This window comes from Protomyctophum parallelum (assembly GCF_964188405.1).
Source record: "Protomyctophum parallelum genome assembly, chromosome: 13".
NCBI lineage: Eukaryota > Metazoa > Chordata > Actinopteri > Myctophiformes > Myctophidae > Protomyctophum > Protomyctophum parallelum.
The window spans coordinates 5,655,551-5,682,578 of record NC_139708.1 but is presented as its reverse complement, the minus strand read 5'-3'; the positions used below and the strand labels follow the sequence as shown (position 1 = coordinate 5,682,578).

At 43.3% G+C, this 27,028-nt stretch overlaps 1 protein-coding gene across 2 annotated transcripts; it reads right to left on the bottom strand.

The window, feature by feature from the left end:
* Positions 1–9,037: 9,037 nt before the first annotated feature.
* LOC310869685 (BAR/IMD domain-containing adapter protein 2-like) lies at positions 9,038–25,050 on the bottom strand. 2 transcript variants are annotated; one of them, XM_083780522.1, is made up of 7 exons: positions 24,588–25,050; positions 23,628–23,753; positions 23,355–23,507; positions 18,853–18,921; positions 17,354–17,507; positions 16,928–16,965; positions 9,038–11,292 (listed from the first exon to the last, which is right to left on the bottom strand). In XM_083780522.1, the coding sequence occupies exons 3-7, from the start codon at positions 23,360–23,362 to the stop codon at positions 11,220–11,222; spliced, it is 342 nt and encodes a 113-aa protein (XP_083636648.1). In that variant the 5' UTR covers positions 23,363–23,507; positions 23,628–23,753; positions 24,588–25,050; the 3' UTR covers positions 9,038–11,219. The 2 variants fall into 2 exon arrangements, with proteins under 2 accessions (XP_083636648.1, XP_083636649.1); XM_083780523.1 differs by lacking the exons at positions 23,628–23,753; positions 24,588–25,050 and having other exon boundaries at positions 23,355–23,612.
* Between the last annotated feature and the right edge of the window lie 1,978 nt (positions 25,051–27,028).

Genomic DNA, 27,028 nt, shown 5'->3' with positions numbered 1-27,028 from the left:
GAATTAGAAAAAAGACTCAGAGACCATGGACTATAGCCCATGGTCTCGGAGTGATTTTTGTCTTTTTTTCAAATCCTCGTTTTTCATTATTTATAGCCCATGGTCTCGGATGGCATACTTTAGCAAGCCGTTTTTCATCATTTTTTAGGATTGGTCCAGAAGTGATTTTTTTCAAATCCTCGTTTTTCATTATTTATAGCCCATGGTCTCGGATGGCATACTTTAGTCTCATTGCTTTAACAATCTATAAAGCAATGAGTACTATCACAATATAGAGCTTTTTAACATGTATTTTAACCAAAGACAATCACTTACACTACTTTTAAGCATGCACCTCACTCAGGTTACAGTTCAACTCCACCTGCTCTTAAATTCTTAGTACATTTTGAACGCCGCCATGCAGAGGAGAGTAACAGGCATAAAGTGTGATACACTGTAATTGAGTAACTGAATAAAGAGAGTTCCACCGTGTTCAGTTTGGAACATACAGACACAGGTTTATGTTTCCACCGCATTGTGTTGGACGGAACAATTGTCATTGTTTGATGCCTAGCTGAATGGTTAGAGAGCCTGTCTGGAGAGAAGAAGTCTCCTGAGGTTTGAATCTCAGTAAGTGATGAAGAGAGGTGGCTCACCATCAGGTGGGATGAGATGTCGATCCATCATTTCTTGATCTTTCTGCTATTCCTTCGTCTGGAATGTGGTCTCGGTTGTTGTTGTCGTCTGTTGCCGTTGGTTGCCATGGCTGCCAGTTCCCACCTGATGTTGTGTGGGAGTTCTGATTGGTCCAGAGCGTACTGAATAACTTCTAGCTTACATAACGTCTTAAGACGAGGACTCAAGTCTAAGATGAACAGCTCACCATCGATAGTGTGACGTCCTGGGCATCCTCCAAAGAAGAAGATACGATCTCCCACAATGCAACAGCACATACCATGCGTTGGACATGGTCCTTTCCCCTTGGGCTCAACCTTCTTCCAGGAGAAGGTCTCTGGACTGAATTTCCACACATCATTGAAGGCCTGCCTTGCCAGTTTACCGTTCCAGCCACCAAATATGTACAGCTCTCCATTGTAGGTAAATGCTGAATGACCTAGGCGTCCTTCTGGTAGAAGTTGAACAGAAGGTGTGTCCAGCCAGAGGTTGGTCTCTGTGTCAAACACTCTGATGGTGTTGTAGACCTCCTGGTACTCCCTCCAGCCCCCGAATACAAACATCTTGGTACCAATGATGGTAGCAGAGTGAGCTGATGAATCAGGAGGTGGAGTTCCTCTGGTGTTAATTAAAGACCAGGCCATTGTGCTGGTGTCCAACTTGTACATGTCATTAGTGTATCCAGTCCGCTTGGTCTGTCCTCCATGGATAAACATGACCTTCTCCAACACACAGGCTGAGTGGTAGTACCTCTCCTCTGGAACAGTCCCAGAAACCCTGTTTTGGAACCATCTTTGTGCGTCAACATCAAATGCATAAAGCACATTGCAGTAAGGCACCCCTCCCCAGATGTAGACTGTATCTTCAACCAACACAGCTGTGTGGCCCCAGCGCACGGATGGAACCTCAAGGTGACCGTCCCCTCTTCCTGGTTCCACTGGAGGTAACTTCTTCGAGCATAAAGACATTGTGTTGAAGACATAGACATCCATCTGTTCCTGTACATCTCTAATACGGTAGCCTCCAAAGGAATACAGTTTGTTCCTCACTGCTACAGCAGCAATATATAATTGGTTTTGTCCTCCTGCTGAAACGGCGGTCCAAGACAACATCGCTCTGTCTGTCTGTCTGTCTGTCTGTCTGTCTGTCTGTCTGTCTGTCTTCTCTCTCTCGACGTCTACTCTACAGTCATTTTCAACACGATGCATCATCTTATATCTTCTGGTGTGAAATCACACGAGACACAAACTGTTGCCATGCACGCCTTAACGACGCCAATTAGTGCAACCTTTGAACTCTATTTCTATATTTATTACTTCATTGCGGCTACCTTGGGGTCTATGGATCTATGGGTCTTCCACACGTATAGCATAGTATAGTACAGCGGTTCCCAAAGTGGGGTCTGCGGACCCCTAGGGGTACGCAACGCATAGCCAGGGGGTACCCAAGCCCCCTCAAAAAGGGGGCTAGTGAATCATGGTGTGTGTGTGATATGAAATGTCCAGTACCTCCCCAGTGCCTCCCCAAGTGCCACCCCAGTGTCTGCCCTGCAGTGTCTGCCCAGTGCCTCCCCAGTGTCCGCCAGGGTGCCTCCCCAGTGTCTGCCCAGTGGCTCCCCAGTGTCCCCTGAGTGCCTCCCCAGTGTCCCCCTGAGTGCCTCCCCAGTGTCTCCCCAATGTCTCCCCAGTGGCTGCAGTTTCTCCCCAGTGCCTTCCAAGTGCCTCCCCAGTGTCCCCTCATTGCTTCCCCAGTGCCTCCCCAGTGTCCCCCTGAGTGCCTCCCCAGTGCCTCCCCAGTGTCCCCCTGAGTGCCTCCCCAGTGTCTCCCCAGTGTCTCCCCAGTGTCCCCTCAGTGCCTTCCCAGTGTCTCCCCAGTGTCCCCTCAGTGCCTTCCCAGTGCCTCCCCAGTGCCTGCCCAGTGTCCCCCAGTGTCTCCAATAGCAATACAAGAGCAATAATACAAATTAATCTTAATTTATTAATCTTATTAATTAATTATTGAATCAAATTAATTAATTAATCAAAATGTTCGACGCAAGAAGGCCCCCCTGCGGCCTGCGCCCAGCACCATGCCAAAGCTTTTTCCTGCAGGAAACACTGCTTGTGGTTGTAAATATATTGTCTGTGTTGCGAGGATGAGGGGGTACCTGGAAAAATATCTACCCCAAAAGGGGTACCTGGTCCAAAAAAGTTTGGGAACCCCTGGTATAGTATATATGTATAGTTTATAATATAGTTTCATTATATAGATATTCCACTGTTACGTTCTTAGCTTACGCATGTTTCATGATAAATGCTTTTTATGTGATGCTTTTTTGTTCTTGGTTAATGTAAGTCACTCTGGATTAAGAGCGTCTGCTAAATGCCTAAATTGTAAATTGCTACAGCGTTCCCTAACACTGAGCTGTGTTGTATTTTGAGGCTGTGTGTGTGTGTGTGTGTGTGTGTGTGTGTGTGTGTGTGCGCGTGGAATGTGCTCAAGCTGACTGGCTGAGCACGGAATGTGATGTATGGTTATAACAGTGCCGCTCACGTCACGCGGGTGTGATATTTTTCTCCATATCGCTGTGTGAGAGACAGTCCACTGAGCAACTCAAAGTGAGGCTGAATGACAAGCAATTTGCATTCTGGCTCTTTGAGGGGAGCTAGCGCCCCCTATGTCCAGCTTGGTGTGTTTGTGTGTTCTCAGGGGCGGCCTTAGGAATCTGGAGGCCCGTTTCAAGACCAAATATGAGGCCCCCACATACCTATGACATCATTATTTTGTTGAGGCCCCCCTGAGGGTGGAGGCCCGTTTCAATTGAAAGTGGTGAAACATACTTAAGGCCTCCTATGAAGACTGCACCGAGCAGCATGTCCTGAAACTTACTTCACTATGAAGACTGCACCGAGCAGCATGTCCTGGAACTTACTTCACTATGAAGACTGCACCGAGCAGCATGTCCTGGAACTTACTTCACTATGAAGACTGCACCGAGCAGAATGTCCTGAAACTTACTTCACTATGAAGACTGCACCGAGCAGCATGTCCTGAAACTTACTTCACTATGAAGACTGCACCGAGCATGTCCTGGAACTTACTTCACTATGAAGACTGCACCGAGCAGCATGTCCTGAAACTTACTTCACTATGAAGACTGCACCGAGCAGCATGTCCTGGAACTTACTTCACTATGAAGACTGCACCGAGCAGCATGTCCTGGAACTTACTTCACTATGAAGACTGCACCGAGCAGAATGTCCTGAAACTTACTTCACTATGAAGACTGCACCGAGCATGTCCTGGAACTTACTTCACTATGAAGACTGCACCGAGCAGCATGTCCTGAAACTTACTTCACTATGAAGACTGTACAGAGCATGCCCTTGAAACTTACTTCACTATGAAGACTGCACCGAGCAGCATGTCCTGAAACTTACTTCACTATGAAGACTGCACCGAGCAGCATGTCCTGAAACTTACTTCACCATGAAGACTGCACCGAGCATGTCCTGGAACTTACTTCACTATGAAGACTGCACCGAGCATGTCCTGAAACTTACTTCACTATGAAGACTGCACCGAGCATGTCCTGAAACTTACTTCACTATGAAGACTGCACCGAGCATGTCCTGAAACTTACTTCACTATGAAGACTGCACCGAGCATGTCCTGAAACTTACTTCACTATGAAGACTGCACCGAGCAGCATGTCCTGAAACTTACTTCACTATGAAGACTGCACCGAGCAGCATGTCCTGAAACTTACTTCACTATGAAGACTGCACAGAGCATGTCCTTGAAACTCACTTCACTATGAAGACTGCACCGAGCAGCATGTCCTGAAACTTACTTCACTATGAAGACTGCACCGAGCATGTCCTGAAACTTACTTCACTATGAAGACTGCACCGAGCATGTCCTGAAACTTACTTCACTATGAAGACTGCACCGAGCAGAATGTCCTGAAACTTACTTCACTATGAAGACTGCACCGAGCAGCATGTCCTGAAACTTACTTCACTATGAAGACTGCACCGAGCAGCATGTCCTGAAACTTACTTCACTATGAAGACTGCACAAAGCATGTCCTTGAAACTCACTTCACTATGAAGACTGCACCGAGCATGTCCTGGAACTTACTTCACTATGAAGACTGCACCGAGCAGCATGTCCTGAATCTTACTTCACTATGAAGACTGCACCGAGCATGTCCTGAAACTTACTTCACTATGAAGACTGCACCGAGCAGCATGTCCTGAAACTTACTTCACTATGAAGACTGCACAGAGCATGTCCTTGAAACTCACTTCACTATGAAGACTGCACCGAGCAGCATGTCCTGAAACTTACTTCACTATGAAGACTGTACAGAGCATGCCCTTGAAACTTACTTCACTATGAAGACTGCACCGAGCAGCATGTCCTGAAACTTACTTCACTATGAAGACTGCACCGAGCAGCATGTCCTGAAACTTACTTCACCATGAAGACTGCACCGAGCATGTCCTGGAACTTACTTCACTATGAAGACTGCACCGAGCATGTCCTGAAACTTACTTCACTATGAAGACTGCACCGAGCATGTCCTGAAACTTACTTCACTATGAAGACTGCACCGAGCATGTCCTGAAACTTACTTCACTATGAAGACTGCACCGAGCATGTCCTGAAACTTACTTCACTATGAAGACTGCACCGAGCAGCATGTCCTGAAACTTACTTCACTATGAAGACTGCACCGAGCATGTCCTGAAACTTACTTCACTATGAAGACTGCACCGAGCATGTCCTGAAACTTACTTCACTATGAAGACTGCACCGAGCAGAATGTCCTGAAACTTACTTCACTATGAAGACTGCACCGAGCAGCATGTCCTGAAACTTACTTCACTATGAAGACTGCACCGAGAATGTCCTTGAAACTCACTTCACTATGAAGACTGCACCGAGCAGCATGTCCTGAAACTTACTTCACTATGAAGACTGCACCGAGCATGTCCTGAAACTTACTTCACTATGAAGACTGCACCGAGCATGTCCTGAAACTTACTTCACTATGAAGACTGCACCGAGCAGAATGTCCTGAAACTTACTTCACTATGAAGACTGCACCGAGCAGCATGTCCTGAAACTTACTTCACTATGAAGACTGCACAGAGCATGTCCTTGAAACTCACTTCACTATGAAGACTGCACCGAGCAGCATGTCCTGAAACTTACTTCACTATGAAGACTGCACCGAGCATGTCCTGAAACTTACTTCACTATGAAGACTGCACCGAGCATGTCCTGAAACTTACTTCACTATGAAGACTGCACCGAGCAGAATGTCCTGAAACTTACTTCACTATGAAGACTGCACCGAGCAGCATGTCCTGAAACTTACTTCACTATGAAGACTGCACCGAGCAGCATGTCCTGAAACTTACTTCACTATGAAGACTGCACAAAGCATGTCCTTGAAACTCACTTCACTATGAAGACTGCACCGAGCATGTCATGGAACTTACTTCACTATGAAGACTGCACCGAGCAGCATGTCCTGAAACTTACTTCACTATGAAGACTGCACCGAGCATGTCCTGAAACTTACTTCACTATGAAGACTGCACCGAGCAGCATGTCCTGAAACTTACTTCACTATGAAGACTGCACAGAGCATGTCCTTGAAACTCACTTCACTATGAAGACTGCACCGAGCAGCATGTCCTGAAACTCACTTCACTATGAAGACTGCACAGAGCAGCATGTCCTGAAACTTACTTCACTATGAAGACTGCACCGAGCAGCATGTCCTGAAACTTACTTCACTATGAAGACTGCACCGAGCAGCATGTCCTGAAACTTACTTCACTCGGAGCTTCTCGTTGTCGCTCTCTGGGACCACTCGCGTGTAGGAGAACGGGAACCAGCCACGCCTGAAACGCAGTTAGTGAACACTTTAACTTAGGCTTTGTTTGGACTGCAAGCCAAATCCAATTTTGTTCTCAAATCCGATCTTTAGGACTGGTTGTCCACTGGCAAAACAGCGATCGAGCCATATATGGGGGATATTCTGATATAGAAAGAGAATAAAATCTGCATTCTCAGCTGTAGTAAGAGTCTTATTTAATAAATAGAGGATCCGCAGCAGCAGTCAGACCACGTTTCGGTAAACAGGCCTTCGTCAGTGTTTCTACAGGTGATTCTGCCTTTTACTTTAATTTCTTTACCTATGTGAGGATGTAAAAAGTTCTCTCCTTTAATGTGTAGACATATAAGTATCATCATATAAGTATTAGGGATGTCCCGATTCACTTTTTTGGTTTCCAATTCGATCCTGAAACCACAATTTCTGCGTTAGTCGATACCGAATGCCGATACCAGAGAATAATAGTTATAATAATAGAAAAACAATAACTATAGAGCGTCGCAGTCCCTCCCTCTTTCAGAACGACGAGTGGCCCAGGAAATGAATCGCAATGCATTTCTCCCATAGGATTTTCTTTAAGTATTTATTTAAAGACGGTTACGCCGCGGACAAAGCCAACTCGGATCGTGACAAATCATGACAATGAACACAATGTTTTGGGGCCGATCAAATCATTAGAAAGAAGAAATTAAAGGCAGGAGACAACACTATTTGTTTTGTTTTTCTTCTTATAAATGATTTGATCGGCCCAAAACATTGTGTTCATTGTCATGATTTGTCACGATCCGAGTTGGCTTTGTCCGCGTCATAACCGTCTTTAAATAAATACTTCAAGAAAATCCTATGGGAGAAATGCATTGCATTTAATTTCCTGGGCCACTTGTCGTTCTGAAAGGGGGAGGGACTGCGACGCTCTATACCGACTGGGAATAGTGTTTATAGCTATATATATATATATCTCGTGTTTATAGCAGACTCCTCACTCAATTGTGCACTTGCCGTTTGGGCAACTCTAAAGCAAACTCCACATGCCCAAACATTGTATTTACTTGCCAGTGTCAACCGCTTACCCCTGTGTCGGATATTTGCAGATACAGATATGACCAAATAAGGGCCGATCCAATACTTTTCCGATACCGATACAGTATCGGGACATACTTGTTTGCAACTAGTCTGTACACTAATGTACCTCACAAAGAACATTATATGCAGTCAAGAGACGACCAGTCACCTCCCACTGCCACTGACATGGTCACATGGACTTAGCTAACGAGATTCTTACTAAGAAGTATTTTAAATTTGATAATGTAGTTTACCTTCAGAAACAAGGTGTCTCTATGGGTAGTCCATTCTCTCCAAATTATGCAAACCTGTTTATGGGAAAGTTTGAGGAATTACACCAACATTAAAAGGTATCCTGAACAGGTATGATTAAAATGACGTTAAAGCGCAAATAACATGGATTTTAAAACTGCTTTTAATATTTAATATCATATTGTCTATGTCCCTCAAAGTTATTTCTAATGGTTTGAGCCTCAATCACCACTCTGATAATAACCAGTCCTTGTCATTTCTTTCTGGACTTTGAAAGCAGTTTTAGATTCAGTACCACAATGTCCTGAGGTGGTGGGGGTGCTGATATGCAGATTATTTAATATTTGAGTCATTATAATACGGATGCTAGATAAAACCAGGCTTGTTTCCATTACATGCCAACTTGGAAAATCAACAATGGTGGACATTGTAAACAAAGTGGAAATGCAAATTTGGAACTGAAGACTAAAGAAGAGGAGGAATTATACAAAGTAGGGTGACATTGATGACATCACGATGAGACCAAAATCAGTTGAGCTGTTCCTGACAGCAATTTCCATTAAAGCACCTGTATGATATGAAAGCCTGATTGTTCAAAATTGGTTATTTGTGGGGATAGAAAACACATATGGGAGCCCCAAAAACACAAAAGAAATGGAAAAAGTTGAATTTTATGTTATAGGTCCTTTAAGTGAAAATACATTTTAATAGATAGTAATGTCGATAGATATGTCCATGTCCTGTAAAACGGGGTGGGCATTTGTCCTACTTAACCCATTCTGACCGGGCACCCATTTTGGTGTCAGCATCATGTTATGCTTTAGCTATTTAAAAATAGCAGATCTACAAGCTCATATCGCGCCACCGAGTGGCGCGATACGAGCTTGTAGGTCTGCTATTTTTGAAAAATCGAAGAGCGACTGTGACATTTCTAGAATCTGATCTCAGGTCAGAATGGGTTAATCAGACCAGTGTGTGTCCAGCGGGTAAACCTCGTATGAATCTGATCTCAGGTCAGAATGGGTTAATGGGTGATAATTTCAGTAAAACTTATTAGGCTATAATGATCTGAGCTAGTTTTTCAGTTGAACATGCCCTACTCCAGATAATTAACGAGTAAGCTACTAGGCTGAAAAAGGCACCAAATTCACCCAGGTATACAACAAGATACAAGAATTAATGTTATCTCTTTAGTTTATTTTGCACCAAAGTCACTGATACACACTTTATGTACAGCACAGTTATACAAACGGGGACAAAAGGTGATAACTGGACAGAGTGAGAAAATATAAAACAGTAAAAAATGCATTTGAAACTTTCTGAGCAAGGAACCTATATACTGTAGTAAACGCTTAATCAGCTCATTAAATACGTTGGTAGGCATAGTTTTGTTATATTTTGACACGTGCTTTGGCAATAATGTAAACGTATGTTTTCTCATGCCAATAAAGCTCCTTTGAATTGAATTGGAATCACACTCGTCATATAGCCTAGTGTTGTGCGCTGAAAATAGGCAACCTACAAGCTCACACAGCGCAGCGCATCACAGAATGTATTGTGAGTCTCTAGATCGGTTAGTTCCGGCACACAATACCACCGTACGATAGAGCATGAATCCGGCATTATCTATGATTGATAGTGAAATATCAAACGAGGGGGACCGTCCTTCACCATCTACACAGCGCAAAGCCTTCAAAGTGGTCAGCCCGGTCCCGGGTGCGAACCCTGATCCCGTTAACACACCAAGTAGCTGCATAATTAACCATTCAGCTAGTGAGTGGAGATGCACAGCAACACGCAACAAAGAGCATAAAAGAAAAGTGGAGCTTCTTGAATTGCAAGTTATGTGGGCTTGCCTTGGCTACATTTAACCTGAGGATGAAGCTCAAGACAACTTGGCCCCACATGGCCCAGACGGCTAGCGTAGCCGTCCAGGAACCTAGGCTACGAATGCCACCTGACAGCGCGTTGCGGGTTCGACTCCCGATCCCGACGACCTTTGCGGCATGTCACTCCCTACAGTATCTCTCTCTCTCCCCATTTCCTGTCAGTCTATTGTACCTATCAATAAAAGCAGGAAAAGCCCCCAAAAATGTCTTGGCTCCACATTATTGTTCCACTCTGCTGGCCCCCTGTGACCTTCCTGGAGGTGGACATCTCCATCCTGTGTTCAGACTGCAATGGCAATCTGTTCACCGATATTCATTCTTATTTTGCCCCCTCACTAAAGATTTCAACATCATCTCGTACCCATACAATAGAGTAGCTAAATGTCACTCATTTAAGCTCTTCTAAAGCAAACTTGGTTAAGCCCAGCTGACTGTGTAATACTGAGAATGAATGATGCAACGTCCTATTTAGTTAGCTAGGCTACTATACAGCGCCACTCCCTCAAAGCTACATCTCGATATAAAATGACTCATTATTTACAGGCATTTCAGGGCACGCAGGGCTCTTAGCAGTTTTCTTTGTGATCGATCTTATTTGAGCAGAAATGTTATGGTGTTTTGGTTTAATTTAGTCAATACAAATTGTTTATTTATCTTCGGGACATACATACATTATGTACTGGAGAGGGGGGGGGGGGGGATCATTCATTGCTGATAACAGGAATGGAACTATTAGCAGCTTGAGGCTGCGTAAAGCCTTATTAAAAAGAAAAGAAGGCACAGTCCCCCTATCATAAACCTGTCTTACTGTATAACAACTAGTAACATAGTGGATAGTAACCTACTTAATAAAAGTATAGCTGTTGGTTAGCATTAGAGATTGAGTTCCAATCTCCTGAGGTACCACAACTTGGCAGAGATAATTATATTCTTGAATGCTTTTTTCAGTTTCAAACATTTCATGAAGACATTCTGTGCTATCATTTTGTCATTTCAAGTCCTGTAATCTTCATGACATTTAACGTACAGTGTCAAAAAAAGGAATAGAGATAGAAGATAAATATACATCTGTTTAACTGCAAAAATTATAATTAAATCTGTAAATGACACAGGTACTGTAACAAGCAGACTATGATGACACCAGTTGCCAGGAAAAATATTAGCGAAGCCTTGTCCACTGGAGTGAATAAATCAGAAAACTAGTGGGTGGCCTGTTCTTACATCTAGGCAAGAGACATCCTATGTCTACCCAAAGCACTGTACAGTATTTTGCAAAACACCATGATGATTATATGTACTGTAGACGTGCTGTGGAATTATCACAGCACAAGCTGAATATTTAACAGAAGAAAAAAAAGTGTTTTGATTCCCACACATGAGTTGTGGGGACAATATTCACAATAAACAACCCACAACAAGTCAATGGCAGCCATTTTAAATCACTTATAGATTCGTAGGACAGTAGGCTGCTAGTAGAAGATGGGTTCGGGTCTGTCTTCGGTGAAGGTGGGGCGAAGGTAGACATCCAGGGAGCGAGGGTCACTGTGGGGGAGAGGAGGGGAAGCAGTGAAAGTTAGCTTGAAACAAAAACGCATCGTGTACAAAGTACAAACATTACACCACCCCGCCCAGAGAAGTCTGCCTTCCCAGAGTTATGTTTTCCAGGTTCAGATCGTTTAGCAACGGTTTAAGAGTTTTAGCAGGCATGCAGTGACAAAACTCTTTGACGCAATTTATTGTTAACTGTCAGAGGGGGGAATTATGAACAGGCATGCATGCAGGGTTAGTAGTGTCTTCTCTGAATGATGCCGTTATACATTTAACATTAATCTTTTACAGCCTAGGACCTCTGGGAGGCCAAAGGATAGAAAAGATACGTGATACCCAGCACACTTCTGAAGCCAGACAGCCAATGACGGCACAAAGAACCAGGAGAGAGAGAGAGAGAGAGAGAGAAATAGATAATAAGAGTGATTGGTTGGCTGAATGGCGATGGAGGCTGGTGACTTACGGAGGTCCTGTTCCCTCAGAACCGGGACAATTCTGGACCCAAACTGGAAGGTAAAGAGAACCCTTGGGTTTGAATGGCTCATCTCTCAGTTAAGATCATGCATGGGTCACAGTTCTTAAAGGCATTGCTGGTTAGGCTGGCGTAAGATGAGAATACTGTAAGTTAAAGCCATAACCCATTTTCACCCTCGTCGTCATGTAATTGCTCCTCACTGATGCTCATTATAAGATGGCGCTCTTTGTGTCTACTCGTGGTGTCTCAAGAGGTGGGCTGTGCTGGACATTTCAGAAACCTTATTCCAAAGACATCATCGATGGAGATTCCAAGCTATTGGAAACTAGTACAGCCTTTCTCTTACTGGAAAGTTAACACAGTGAATTAGAAGCCATTGTTGTAGCATCAATTAATTAGTATTTGTTTTGTCCACAGCACAACTCTGAGATGCAGAGGAAGTGGACAGAAATTATTATTATTATTATTATTACAGCATTATTGAGGACCAATTATATGAAGATTAGGTTGAAAATGGGTGTTCCGAATCGTGACATAAAAAAAGGTTTTGTAATGTCTTCTCTTTTTCTTTTTTTTTTGGCTCAATTGCACCCAAAAACCTGAACTTTTAACATTTAGTAGATTTTCTGTGGTCTGGGTTTTTCTGGCTCAAACAAGTGCTCTGATTTGCCTGTGGACTGTGAGGCAAGAATCCACAAATCCCATATATGACATAAATGTTTTCCAGCAGATGAGGGATTTTGCCCGTTTTTATTGCAACTCAAAAGGCTTCAGAACACACAGAGAAAACCCCAGACCACAGAAGATCCATGGAATGTTCAAAGTTCAAGTTGTGTGGGTGTAAATGAGGTCATAAACCCTAAAATAAAAAATATAAATACAATGAAAATTAATGTCATGAAACCTATAATTGTTGACTGTGACTGAAATGGGAGATGGAAAACAGCTGTACACTCATGCTCATCATGCCATGTATCGTTGCTGTCAGGCAGACACCTTGCATCTCCATATTTGTTTTTTTGTTGAAACCTACTTCGTGTTCCTACATGCAGTGTCACATAAAAGTAGCAAAAATAGCCAAGGCTTAACACACATTTCGATTTAACGTAGAGCTTGTAGACATATATTTTTTCAGTTTTTTTTTCCAGTTTTACATTGAACCAATGCAAAAGAGCTCGTGAATAAATAATAACTACATCGGAACACCATCGGGTATCAAAAGTATCAATTTGGGACAAACAAGGTTTCTACTGAACGACGACGATGTGGTCCTTTCCATCCGTGCAGCACATTTCAGTACTGGACATTCACAGAAACCAATATAATGAAGAGAGAGGCAGGCTAAATGCATTTCATTCACTAGAGGAGGTGAATTACTCTGTCCACACAGGCATCATTGCTCTATACACAGATAACGTATGCCGAAAATAGATAAAACAGGAGCTAAACACAACCCAGGATCATACGCATGAACAACCAAAACGAAGTAAATAAGCAGGCAGGCAAAGGGCAGCAATCATGTGCACAGTGCTCTCACAATAACGCACAATACGGTACACAGAAACAACCACACAGACACCCACACACACACACACTCTCTCTCATACACAACGTTTACAGTCACCAAATGAGCCAAACTGTATGTGAGCAGGAATCAGGTGGGTGCGACAGGTCTGATACAAGCAGTCACACGAGCACATAAATGACGTGCATGCTCACAATGCAGCTCACAATGAGTTACCAAAAATAATTTATAACAAAATTAAATTTTAAAAAGGGGAGGGGTGGGGGGAATCTAAATTAAATAACTGGGAAAGAAAATTCATATTACCAAAACAGAACAGATTTCTCATCAGACCAAACCGTTTATTAATATATAGATATATGTTTTTATTTGTAATACCTTTGTAAAAAGTCACCATATACATTCAGGGTCAATTTTTTGTATCACATTTCTGAAGTCCCTCCATAGCATGCATAAGATAAAACACTTTGCAACTAATAACTCATTGTTTCTGTAATTGTTTTGTTTCAACAAGGACAATAACAAGTAATTTTCCCCCCACCCCCCAAAAAAGACCAAAAACCACATAGCCACTCAGTGTAACGTTATACAATCATAATAAACATTGAGAGCTCCTTGAAACCTGAACTAATTCACAGCTGTTATTGAGAATACTCAGTCAACAAGATTGATCGCCCTGACTTTGAAAAAGGGCCGACATTTTGAATAATGACACAACGAACAAATACGTTTTTTTTTGCAGTGTGGCATCATTTACGTTAACCCTATAATACTTGGTTGACCGGAATCCCAGAATACACTACAGTACTAGCCAACCTGGTGTTTACCCTATACCCTTTTCACTAAATATCTTTGCACAAAATAGCCGATCTACAAGCTCACAAAGCGTTGCTTGTACAGTACAGTAGGTCTGTTATTTTTGCCCCAGTATAGGGACGCCAGGGTTCAAGTGGTCAACCACTCTCTGCTTAGATCTAGGAACGGTGAAAATCTTTTTTGTTTCCCCTGGTAGGGTAAAAGAACGTGGAACACTTTTCATTTCATTTTTACCAATAGCAATGTGCATGTACAGTATTTAGAATTTATTCTGAGATGATTATATCAAATGCAATGCGGCTTCATGGTCTGAATAACCCCCAAAACATTATGTATATATATATATATATTCCTTCAAAATCAATGTGATGTCAATTTCACTTCAGGTTCACATAACTACAAGTTGTATAGAAAAAGGTAGCGAAGTAAGGCAAATATGACACATATGCACACACACACACACACACACACACACACACACACACACACACACACACACACACACACACACACACACACACACACACACACACACACACACACACACACACACACACACACACACACACACACACACACACACACACACACACACACACACACACACACACACAAGCCTGGTTCGCTGTGTTCCACGGGTCTGTAAATGTCAGATCCGCTGAACGCAGCGAATCAGGCTGGAACCCAGGCTACACACACACACACACACACACACACACACTCTAGACAGAACATCGGGTTAAGCATTGACACAAGGAAGCACTCTCTCAGAACATACAGTAGTAAACCTGCTGCCAACAAAGCTTTTGAGCGTGGGAGCGGGAAGGGGAACGGGGGAGGATGGGGTTCAATGTTCCGTCCACATGTGCTTACAAAGGCCATTCAGCCCAGTGGCTTCATCACAAAGACATTTTAAGTATTTTGGGCACTTTTGTACAGTACATGAAAATGTCTTTTTATAGTCTGACAAAATGACCCCAGCATGTACATGCATGAAGCACAAAGCAGTAGCAAAGGCAGTCTCTTGAGAGATTTAGTCCGTGGGGGGAGGAGGGGTCGGACTGGGATCAGAGATCACAGAGCGCTCAGAGTCCGTATCGCTGTGCGCCGACCAGGTAGGCCCCGTTTTGACTCTCCCTCTCAGCGCAATCCTCCACCCACCAACCGCTACTGTCCACACCGACATCACCACCGGCGGCAGCACCCCAGAGGGACGGCGGGAGGAAGGGAAGGAAGGGGAGGGAGGGAGGGAGGGAGGGAGGGAGGGAGGGAGGGAGGAAAGGAGAGGTAAGGAGGGACCCGGGAGAGGAGAAGAGAGGACAGAAAGGAAGGGATGAAACTGGACCGCTTCCATTGGAGGAGGCGGCTGTGTTTTGCAGAGGCGGGGGAAGAGGTTTGGAGAGGAAAAAAGGGATCAGTAGGGGAGGCTAACAGGAGGGAAAGAGGGGGACGGGGGAGACAAGGGGGACTGGGATGGGGTGGGGTGGGGTTGGGGGGATGGGGAGGCCCCTGTGCTATCCGGAAGCTGTCTGTGTCTGTCTGTATGTCTGTTCTCACACAGTCGAAATCAATTTGCCATCACCACTGTCACTGTGGAACAAAGAGAGAAGGAAGCTTGCCAGGTCGGACACACTCAGAGAGAAATGGAGAGAGACAAGACAGGCAGGAAGCGGTGGTGTGTGCATGTGTTTGTGTGAGTGAGTGTGCAAGTGTGCGAGTGAGTGAGGGTGCGTGCGTGCAAGGGGGGTTGGACAGGGGGTGGCAAGCCTTAGTTTGGAGGTAGACATTGTAGGAGGAGCAAAATAAATCTACTTCTTCCCACCCACAGCTGCCGACACCAAACAAACACACCTGCCGCCATCTGGAAAATGGAACTTCATGTTACCTCATCGATAATAATGTGCCATGGCCCCAAAACAGAAACAAAACTGTTTGGGTATCGATGAAGTAATGGAAGTCATCTCCATGGCAGGAGGTGGGTGTGTGTAGTGTCCCATCCCTGGGAGGGGTGAATACACCCCCGTAGGGACTGTGCCGACCCAGAAAACAACATTCAGAAGACAGAATTATGTGACACGACTTGGCGCTGGAGACGAAAAGCCCCAGGCTCACAAACAGTGATGATCACAATGATGTCAGCATGATGTCTGCTGTCACAACATGAAATCCAACCAACCAACACCACGTGTGCACATACACACACTTGTATGTAATTTCAGACACGCACGCACTCACACATCCGTGCACAAACACACTCAAACATAGATATACAAGAAAAGTGATTCCCTCATTAAACATAGATAGAAGCAGAATAACCCCCGACTTAAATTAACCCTACATTATGGCACACTGGCCAGCAATATAATATATAATATAATATAATATAATATAATATAATATAATATAATATAATATAATATAATATAATAGTATTGTTTAAAGACCTACTTAAAAAAAAAGCAAAGCAAGCCAGAGCAAAGAGGAAAGGACAGAGACAATACACACAGAATATTGCAGAATTTTGATACGATACATTTTGTAAAGTAACAATTAAAAATGGTACCAATTGATTTGAAACTCTAATGTCTCTTGCCTCAGTGCAGAGTGCACACAATGCTCCGGCAGCTATGTAGCAGTCCCTCCAGCATGTTGAAGCATTTTAATTGATCGGGTAAAATGACACGTATGATCCCATGTTGCCTGCTAAAAGAGATCGATCCATCTCCGTCTACCTCACTTGACCAACTACAGACATCTAGAGACATCTTACTGGACTCTACTCAGACGGCAGGGTAGGTAGAATAAGGTCTTACCTTGTGGCGAAGCGACTGTCGTAATCCTCGAGGGCAGGCTGAAACAATCAAGAGACACATTTTTAATCTCGGCTCAAGCCTTTACAAACACCATTCTGCAAGAAGGAGACTGCCATCCTAGGATCTGACCAGCAGGTGGAAGCAGATCCTTAAATAACCAGCCAGAATCAGCCTCCCTGTCAGGCTAGGGTTTTAATGTCTGAACTCTATATGATTGTGATGTCTTGTTTTTAATTGGATTGCCTTATTTCCTTTCTGCAAAACAAATCCACCTTCAGGTAAAAATGAAGAACACTTGACCCATTACCTCTGTGTTGAAATGATTATGCACAGTGAACAAGGTGAGTGTTTTCAATTAAACCGATCAAATTAATCCAGTCAAAGGAGGCTCGAGTGAAACATGACCTATTAACACTGACTCCCCACCTGTGCGGCAAAGCCTGCCATGCTGTAGGGGCGTGGGCGAGTCTGTGCCAGGCTCTGTGCCAGCAGACGGGCCGTCAGGCCGTAGTCGGGCATGGGCAGGGACATGTCACTCTCCAGAAGGTTCCCTGTGCTGCTGCTTTTCCCATGGTGCAGACTGGAGGGGTGAAGACACGTACATATTACAATCCAATACAACTAACCCAAAAACGAAACCTAGGGGGGGGGGGGGTTTACCCCAGGGGTTAACTGGGGACAGGGAGGAACTCCTTATATGGTCAGTAGACTCAGCACACTCTATAGTAGAGAGAATTATCACAACAAAACAAAAAAAAAATGATATTTGAATTAAGTGAAAATACTGAATATACCTTGGCTTTAAGTGTTAAAATAGTAACTACACACTACTAACGCACACACTAAGTCATGTAATGCAGATAAATAGTGTTGCACTGCAGGTTGAAACTTTCAACTAGGTTGCACAGTTGACTTCACCTGGCCACATCCTAGTCATGTTGTAATAGGATCTGTTTTTCCTCAGGTGTAAATGGTTAAACTGCTAATGTTATTGTCACGATTGGGCCATGGCCAGGTGTGGCCAGCAGTGCAGCCTAATAAAACTGTAGTCCAGGGTTTTGGACCAAGGTGGCAAGCCATTTCCTGTTCCGGTTAATTTCCCCGTAGTTTAGTTTGATCGGCTCTGCAGTACATTTGTACTGCAAACACAAGGTGTCATTTGTGTGTCCGGTTCAAATCGTCTGCTGAGCCAATCAAAACAAACTGGAACAGGAAACGGACCAGGTACGCTACCTTCTGAAACCCTGGGACTCCAGTTCTGCACAGAGCCTATTGAAAGAGGCCAAAGCAAATGTCCTTGTGACAGGATAGAACACTGAGAGTATGATTAACTGATGACCCAGGCTACAAGTTCCTTACTTGATCATTAACTATGAAGACTGCACCGAGCAGCATGTCCTGAAACTTACTTCACTATGAAGACTGCACCGAGCAGCATGTCCTGAAACTTACTTCACTATGAAGACTGCACCGAGCAGCATGTCCTGAAACTTACTTCACTATGAAGACTGCACCGAGCAGCATGTCCTGGAACTTACTTCACTATGAAGACTGCACCGAGCAGCATGTCCTGGAACTTACTTCACTATGAAGACTGCACCGAGCAGCATGTCCTGGAACTTACTTCACTATGAAGACTGCACCGAGCAGCATGTCCTGGAACTTACTTCACTATGAAGACTGCACCGAGCAGCATGTCCTGGAACTTACTTCACTATGAAGACTGCACCGAGCAGCATGTCCTGAAACTTACTTCACTATGAAGACTGCACCGAGCAGCATGTCCTGAAACTTACTTCACTATGAAGACTGCACCGAGCAGCATGTCCTGAAACTTACTTCACTATGAAGACTGCACCGAGCAGCATGTCCTGAAACTTACTTCACTATGAAGACTGCACCGAGCAGCATGTCCTGAAACTTACTTCACTCGGAGCTTCTCGTTGTCGCTCTCTGGGACCACTCGCGTGTAGGAGAACGGGAACCAGCCACGCCTGAAACGCAGTTAGTGAACACTTTAACTTAGGCTTTGTTTGGACTGCAAGCCAAATCCAATTTTGTTCTCAAATCCGATCTTTAGGACTGGTTGTCCACTGGCAAAACAGCGATCGAGCCATATATGGGGGATATTCTGATATAGAAAGAGAATAAAATCTGCATTCTCAGCTGTAGTAAGAGTCTTATTTAATAAATAGAGGATCCGCAGCAGCAGTCAGACCACGTTTCGGTGCGCAGGCCTTCGTCAGTGTTTCTACAGGTGATTCTGCCTTTTACTTTAATTTCTTTACCTATGTGAGGATGTAAAAAGTTCTCTCCTTTAACCCATTCTGACCTGAGATCAGATTCATACGAGGTTTCCGCCGGACACACACTGGTCCTGATGAACCCATTCTGACCTGAGATCAGATTCTAGAAATGTCAGTTGCTCTTTGATTTTTCAAAAATAGCAGACCTACAAGCTCGTATCGCGCCACTCGGTGGCGCGATATGAGCTTGTAGATCTGCTATTTTTCAATAGCTAAAGCATAACATGATGCCAACACCAAAATGGGTGCGTTTTCAATAGCTAAAGCATAACATGATGCTGACACCAAAATGGGTGCGTTTTCAATAGCTAAAGCACGACATGATGCCAACACCAAAATGGGTGCGTTTTCAATAGCTAAAGCACGACATGATGCCAACACCAAAATGGGTGCGTTTTCAATAGCTAAAGCATAACATGATGCCAACACCAAAATGGGTTCCCGTTCAGAAGATGGTTAACCCATTCTGACCTGAGATCAGATTCTAAAAATGTCAGTCGCTCTTCGATTCTTCAAAAATAGCAGACCTACAAGATCGTATCGCGCCACTCGGTGGCGCGCTATGACCTTGTAGATCTGCTATTTTTAAATAGCTAAAGCATAACATGATGCTAACACCAAAATGGGTTCCCGTTCAGAATGGGTTAACCCATTCTGACCTGAGATCAGATTCATACGAGGTTTCCGCCGGACACACACTGGTCCTGATGAACCCATTCTGACCTGAGATCAGATTCTAGAAATGTCAGTTGCTCTTTGATTTTTCAAAAATAGCAGACCTACAAGCTCGTATCGCGCCACTCGGTGGCGCGATATGAGCTTGTAGATCTGCTATTTTTCAATAGCTAAAGCATAACATGATGCCAACACCAAAATGGGTGCGTTTTCAATAGCTAAAGCATAACATGATGCCAACACCAAAATGGGTGCGTTTTCAATAGCTAAAGCACGACATGATGCCAACACCAAAATGGGTGCGTTTTCAATAGCTAAAGCACGACATGATGCCAACACCAAAATGGGTGCGTTTTCAATAGCTAAAGCATAACATGATGCCAACACCAAAATGGGTGCGTTTTCAATAGCTAAAGCATAACATGATGCCAACACCAAAATGGGTGCGTTTTCAATAGCTAAAGCACGACATGATGCCAACACCAAAATGGGTGCGTTTTCAATAGCTAAAGCATAACATGATGCCAACACCAAAATGGGTGCGTTTTCAATAGCTAAAGCATAACATGATGCCAACACCAAAATGGGTGCGTTTTCAATAGCTAAAGCACGACATGATGCCAACACCAAAATGGGTGCGTTTTCAATAGCTAAAGCATAACATGATGCCAACACCAAAATGGGTTCCCGTTCAGAAGATGGTTAACCCATTCTGACCTGAGATCAGATTCTAGAAATGTCAGTTGCTCTTTGATTTTTCAAAAATAGCAGACCTACAAGATCGTATCGCGCCACTCGGTGGCGCGCTATGACCTTGTAGATCTGCTATTTTTAAATAGCTAAAGCATAACATGATGCTAACACCAAAATGGGTTCCCGTTCAGAATGGGTTAACCCATTCTGACCTGAGATCAGATTCATACGAGGTTTCCGCCGGACACACACTGGTCCTGATGAACCCATTCTGACCTGAGATCAGATTCTAGAAATGTCAGTTGCTCTTTGATTTTTCAAAAATAGCAGACCTACAAGCTCGTATCGCGCCACTCGGTGGCGCGATATGAGCTTGTAGATCTGCTATTTTTCAATAGCTAAAGCATAACATGATGCCAACACCAAAATGGGTGCGTTTTCAATAGCTAAAGCATAACATGATGCCAACACCAAAATGGGTGCGTTTTCAATAGCTAAAGCACGACATGATGCCAACACCAAAATGGGTGCGTTTTCAATAGCTAAAGCATAACATGATGCCAACACCAAAATGGGTGCGTTTTCAATAGCTAAAGCATAACATGATGCCAACACCAAAATGGGTGCGTTTTCAATAGCTAAAGCACGACATGATGCCAACACCAAAATGGGTGCGTTTTCAATAGCTAAAGCACGACATGATGCCAACACCAAAATGGGTGCGTTTTCAATAGCTAAAGCATAACATGATGCCAACACCAAAATGGGTTCCCGTTCAGAAGATGGTTAACCCATTCTGACCTGAGATCAGATTCTAAAAATGTCAGTCGCTCTTCGATTCTTCAAAAATAGCAGACCTACAAGATCGTATCGCGCCACTCGGTGGCGCGCTATGACCTTGTAGATCTGCTATTTTTAAATAGCTAAAGCATAACATGATGCTAACACCAAAATGGGTTCCCGTTCAGAATGGGTTAACCCATTCTGACCTGAGATCAGATTCATACGAGGTTTCCGCCGGACACACACTGGTCCTGATGAACCCATTCTGACCTGAGATCAGATTCTAGAAATGTCAGTTGCTCTTTGATTTTTCAAAAATAGCAGACCTACAAGCTCGTATCGCGCCACTCGGTGGCGCGATATGAGCTTGTAGATCTGCTATTTTTCAATAGCTAAAGCATAACATGATGCCAACACCAAAATGGGTGCGTTTTCAATAGCTAAAGCATAACATGATGCCAACACCAAAATGGGTGCGTTTTCAATAGCTAAAGCACGACATGATGCCAACACCAAAATGGGTGCGTTTTCAATAGCTAAAGCACGACATGATGCCAACACCAAAATGGGTGCGTTTTCAATAGCTAAAGCACGACATGATGCCAACACCAAAATGGGTGCGTTTTCAATAGCTAAAGCATAACATGATGCCAACACCAAAATGGGTGCGTTTTCAATAGCTAAAGCACGACATGATGCCAACACCAAAATGGGTGCGTTTTCAATAGCTAAAGCACGACATGATGCCAACACCAAAATGGGTGCGTTTTCAATAGCTAAAGCATAACATGATGCCAACACCAAAATGGGTGCGTTTTCAATAGCTAAAGCATAACATGATGCCAACACCAAAATGGGTGCGTTTTCAATAGCTAAAGCACGACATGATGCCAACACCAAAATGGGTGCGTTTTCAATAGCTAAAGCATAACATGATGCCAACACCAAAATGGGTGCGTTTTCAATAGCTAAAGCATAACATGATGCCAACACCAAAATGGGTGCGTTTTCAATAGCTAAAGCACGACATGATGCCAACACCAAAATGGGTGCGTTTTCAATAGCTAAAGCATAACATGATGCCAACACCAAAATGGGTGCGTTTTCAATAGCTAAAGCATAACATGATGCCAACACCAAAATGGGTGCGTTTTCAATAGCTAAAGCACGACATGATGCCAACACCAAAATGGGTGCGTTTTCAATAGCTAAAGCATAACATGATGCCAACACCAAAATGGGTTCCCGTTCAGAAGATGGTTAACCCATTCTGACCTGAGATCAGATTCTAGAAATGTCAGTTGCTCTTTGATTTTTCAAAAATAGCAGACCTACAAGCTCGTAGCGCGCCACTCGGTGGCGCGCTATGAGCTTGTAGATCTGCTATTTTTAAATAGCTAAAGCATAACATGATGCCAACACCAAAATGGGTTCCCGTTCAGAATGGGTTAACCCATTCTGACCTGAGATCAGATTCATACGAGGTTTCCGCCGGACACACACTGGTCTGATGAACCCATTCTGACCTGAGATCAGATTCTAGAAATGTCAGTCGCTCTTCGATTTTTCAAAAATAGCAGACCTACAAGCTCGTATCGCGCCACTCGGTGGCGCGATACGAGCTTGTAGATCTGCTATTTTTAAATAGCTAAAGCATAACATGATGCTGACACCAAAATGGGTGCCCGGTCAGAATGGGTTGTCTTGAATAGGTGTTTCCTATCAAGGGGATAGGTATTTAATTTCTTAATTATTTTTCCTTTCCTTTCCTTTTAAAGAATTCAAATGTCCGTTCATAGTGTGTTTCTTTTGCTTCGTGTTTTATGTAAAGCCACCACTTGCAAAGCATACATCAACATCTTACATACGTCAGCAAAGGACATGGACAGCAGTAGACCTACATGTAGGCAGCAAGCCAGTGTGACAAATGCACAGACTACTTGCACAGGGGGCTTTCACTGGCGTCTCACCTAAGCATGTAACATTGTCACGCTGATGAAATCTCTTCAACTCGCGACTGTTGATAAAACCATCCTCACAGGTGCAGTAGTAATTTCCGATTGCATTGGTACACTTTGCATTGGGTCCACAGATGTCGGGGTCCTCCACACACTCATTGATATCTTGACGTACATGTATTAAGAAACGGATAATTTTTAATATGTGATGCATGAATGTTGCAGTAAAATGCAGACTATCTACCTGTGGTGTCAGCTACCGGTATTCATATTTTAAAATGATACCTATGCATGTTGAAGGGGTGGCAACGGTGAAGCCCTTCTCACACTCGCAGCGGTAGCTGCCGATGGCGTTGATACAGTCTTGTTTGTCACCACAGGGTGACACCACATCATCACATTCATCCACGTCTGGGATCAAACGCCAAGAGATGTGGATGAGGAAGGACAGAAGGTGAACACAGGTTAACAGTAATCACCAACTGATTGGGTGGTCCTCCACTGGATGTGCTGTAGCGACTGATGATGTCTAAATACTATGTAAGATAGAAATAAACTCAAAGGTATTAATTAGACTCTTACCTACACACTTTCTTCGTCCCACATTTTGGTGTTGGCATCATGTTATGCTTTAGCTATTGAAAAATAGCAGATCTACAAGCTCATATCGCGCCACCGAGTGGCGCGATACGAGCTTGTAGGTCTGCTATTTTTGTATTGTATGTATTGGTTCTTTTACATTAAAAGTACCTAGCAGTTTTAATCTTTTAAATATAAACTTGGGTTCCCTTATTAACTAATAAATGCTCAAGCTGTTTTTTAAAACCACACTATCATGAAATGACCTTTTTATGCAGTTTTAACCCAAAGCATATAGTAATAAGCCTTTTTTAAACTTCAGTTTTACCTTAGTGCTTACTTGTAACCAAATGGACCCTCTATTCTAAACAGAAAAAGGCAATCAAATGAAGTCACACAAGTCAGTACTTAGAAAAATAGTTCTCAGTTAGTTAATTCTGTGCAATGACTGTGCAAAAATAGTAAATAGACAACAACATACAAAACGTAAACAAATAAAGTGCTCTGTAACACTATAGGTTCAAAACCTTAATAGAACATACCCCTCTTCTTTCAGGAATACCAGTAAATAAAGAAATACCTTCTCAAAGATATATTAATGAAATGGAAAAACCCTTTAAATTACCCTGAGTCACTTAAGGACACCCCCAAAGTTCCCCAAAAAACCTTTAAGTTGCAGGCCTGGTAGTAGTTGCTTGTGTGCGTTGTGGCCTCAAACCAACAATGGCTCCTTGGCTCCTCGGTGATCCAAAAATAAAAGATGATGTTTCTGTAGGTCCAAACTCAGTCCCTCACAGCTGTAGATACAGCAGCATAGCAAGTGTCTCCTCTCATCCCACGTTGAGTGAAGCTCTGGTTGCTCCAACTGGAATGTCCTCTTTGTGTCTTCCAGTGGAAAACAACAGACTAACACATCAACAGACCAACTGTGTGGAAGTTAAACTAAGTCTAGAAAACGTCTGTCCACGTGCAATGAGCAGGCACTAACCTCACTGAGCTAGCGTTAGCATTAGCGTTAGCATGTCAACACAAAGCAGACAGTCACTGTCACTGAATTCCCTGGAGACATTCAGTTGCTTCTCCAAACATGGTGATTGTCCTCTCCGATTGTTGTGTAAACTCTCTGCATGCAGGTTTGTGCACTGCAAACGTATAATATAAAACACAGTTTATCTGAATTACTGCTTTGCTCACTCACCCTCATCTGAAGCAACAACATCATCCTCTTGGCTCTGGTGTTTCACTTCCTGCCGTCCGTCAGCAACACACTCCCTAACCCCAGGTCCCATACAGAATGTTAACCCCATGAGTGCTGCTATAGAAATATCAGATACACCTTTCTTTTAAAACAAAACAAAACAAACTCCTAAATAATTAGTTATGAAGTTACAAAAACGTTTTTAAACAGAAAACATGAAACCAAAAAATATTATATACCCAACCGGGTTACACAGACACAGAGAGGGGGGGGCTAGAGAAAGCAATATGAGATATTTTATAATAATAATAATAATAAGAATACATTTTATTTATAACGCACTTTACATTTGAAACAAATCTCAAAGTGCTAGAGGCAGAAAATGACCTTGTGATTAGCAGACAGCCAAAAGTAAAACATAAAACATAAATTTGTGAATAAAGAATAGCCTACTATATGCGCATGCGTCTGTCTGTCTGTCTGTCTGTCTGTCTGTCTGTCTGTCTGTCTGTCTGTCTGTCTGTCTGTCTGTCTGTCTGTCTGTCTGTCTGTCTGTCTGTGTGTGTGTGTGTGTGTGTGTGTGTGTGTGTGTGTGTGTGTGTTTTCAAAAATAGCAGACCTACAAGCTCGTAGCGCGCCACTTGCACTATGAGCTTGTAGATCTGCTAATTTAAAAAAAAGGTACCTCTCTAGACTCACTTTCTTATGCTGAATCAGAATATTGCAATGACGAGACTGTCTGACCTCAGGAAAGTGGTGAAAAAGGGCGCCAAAGTTTGTATGGGCCCTTAATATCCAGTAGCTTAGAAGCCTTAGAGAGGTTAGACAAATAACGAAACATTTTCTTTCAACGGGACTAATTCCATTAAATCCAGCTGGAAAAAGTGAGTCAGAAAAAGTGGTGTTTGAAAAATAAATAAATTATTTGAGCTTTTGGGGCTGAAAAAACGTGTCTCTTTTGATTTTGTGGATAGTTAGAAGTGCCGTAGAGCTTAGAGACCCCTTCCATTGGATTCGGCATGCTTCAAACATTCAGAAACAGTATTGTTTGTGGAAACAGGATTTTTTCTGAATATGTTATTGATTTTAGAGCTGGGAGGCCGCATACGAAGCCTGTCTAAGGCCACACCTTGACCCTAGACCTTAGGAGTGTCTTTGAGCGACGGGAGTGGGTTCCCCAGATTCAGCTTCACCTTCTGAACAAAAGTATGTCTTGTTTGAAACAAAACGACTTTGGGAAAGGGCCTAAAGGTGGCGCTAACGGTTAAACTACAGGGAGTGTTGTGCATTTTCTTTTTAAAATACCTTTCTAGACTCACTTTTTCCCGCTGAATCCGAATATATCAACGACGAGACTGTCTGACGTTGGGAAAGTGGTGAAAAAGGGCGCCAAAGTTTGTAAAAATGGCACCAATGCATCCAAAAAGAAGATATTTCCTATTATTTTTTCTAATCAAGGGGCATGTATTCCCACTTACTTTTTTGCCCCGATTCCAATGGTGGTGGTCTCATCTCTCTACGACGTCAGGAAGTGGATGTAAACGGCTACTTCCTGTCCCCAGCCTCCCGAAACCTTCTGGAAAAAACCGAGACCATTTTCGGACTCAGCACGACGAGCCGAACACGCTGATATGTGTTTCCCAGTACAGGGACTTACGGTTATCTTAATTGGCTAGTTAATTGGTTAGTTTTCAACGCGCGATAGCTCGAGAACGATAAGTCCGTCAGCCAAGTAATTTACATGGGCGTGTTCAGTTTTTCGAGATCTTCGCTCTGATATGTCCGCCATTGTCGTGCGACACCCGTAGCAAAAGTTTTCCAACTATCATGTGTAAAGCGGAAGCCTTATAGACATGGTGAAGCTGACAGTGTATTGAAGGGGGAATTGAAATTTTAAAATTTGAGAACC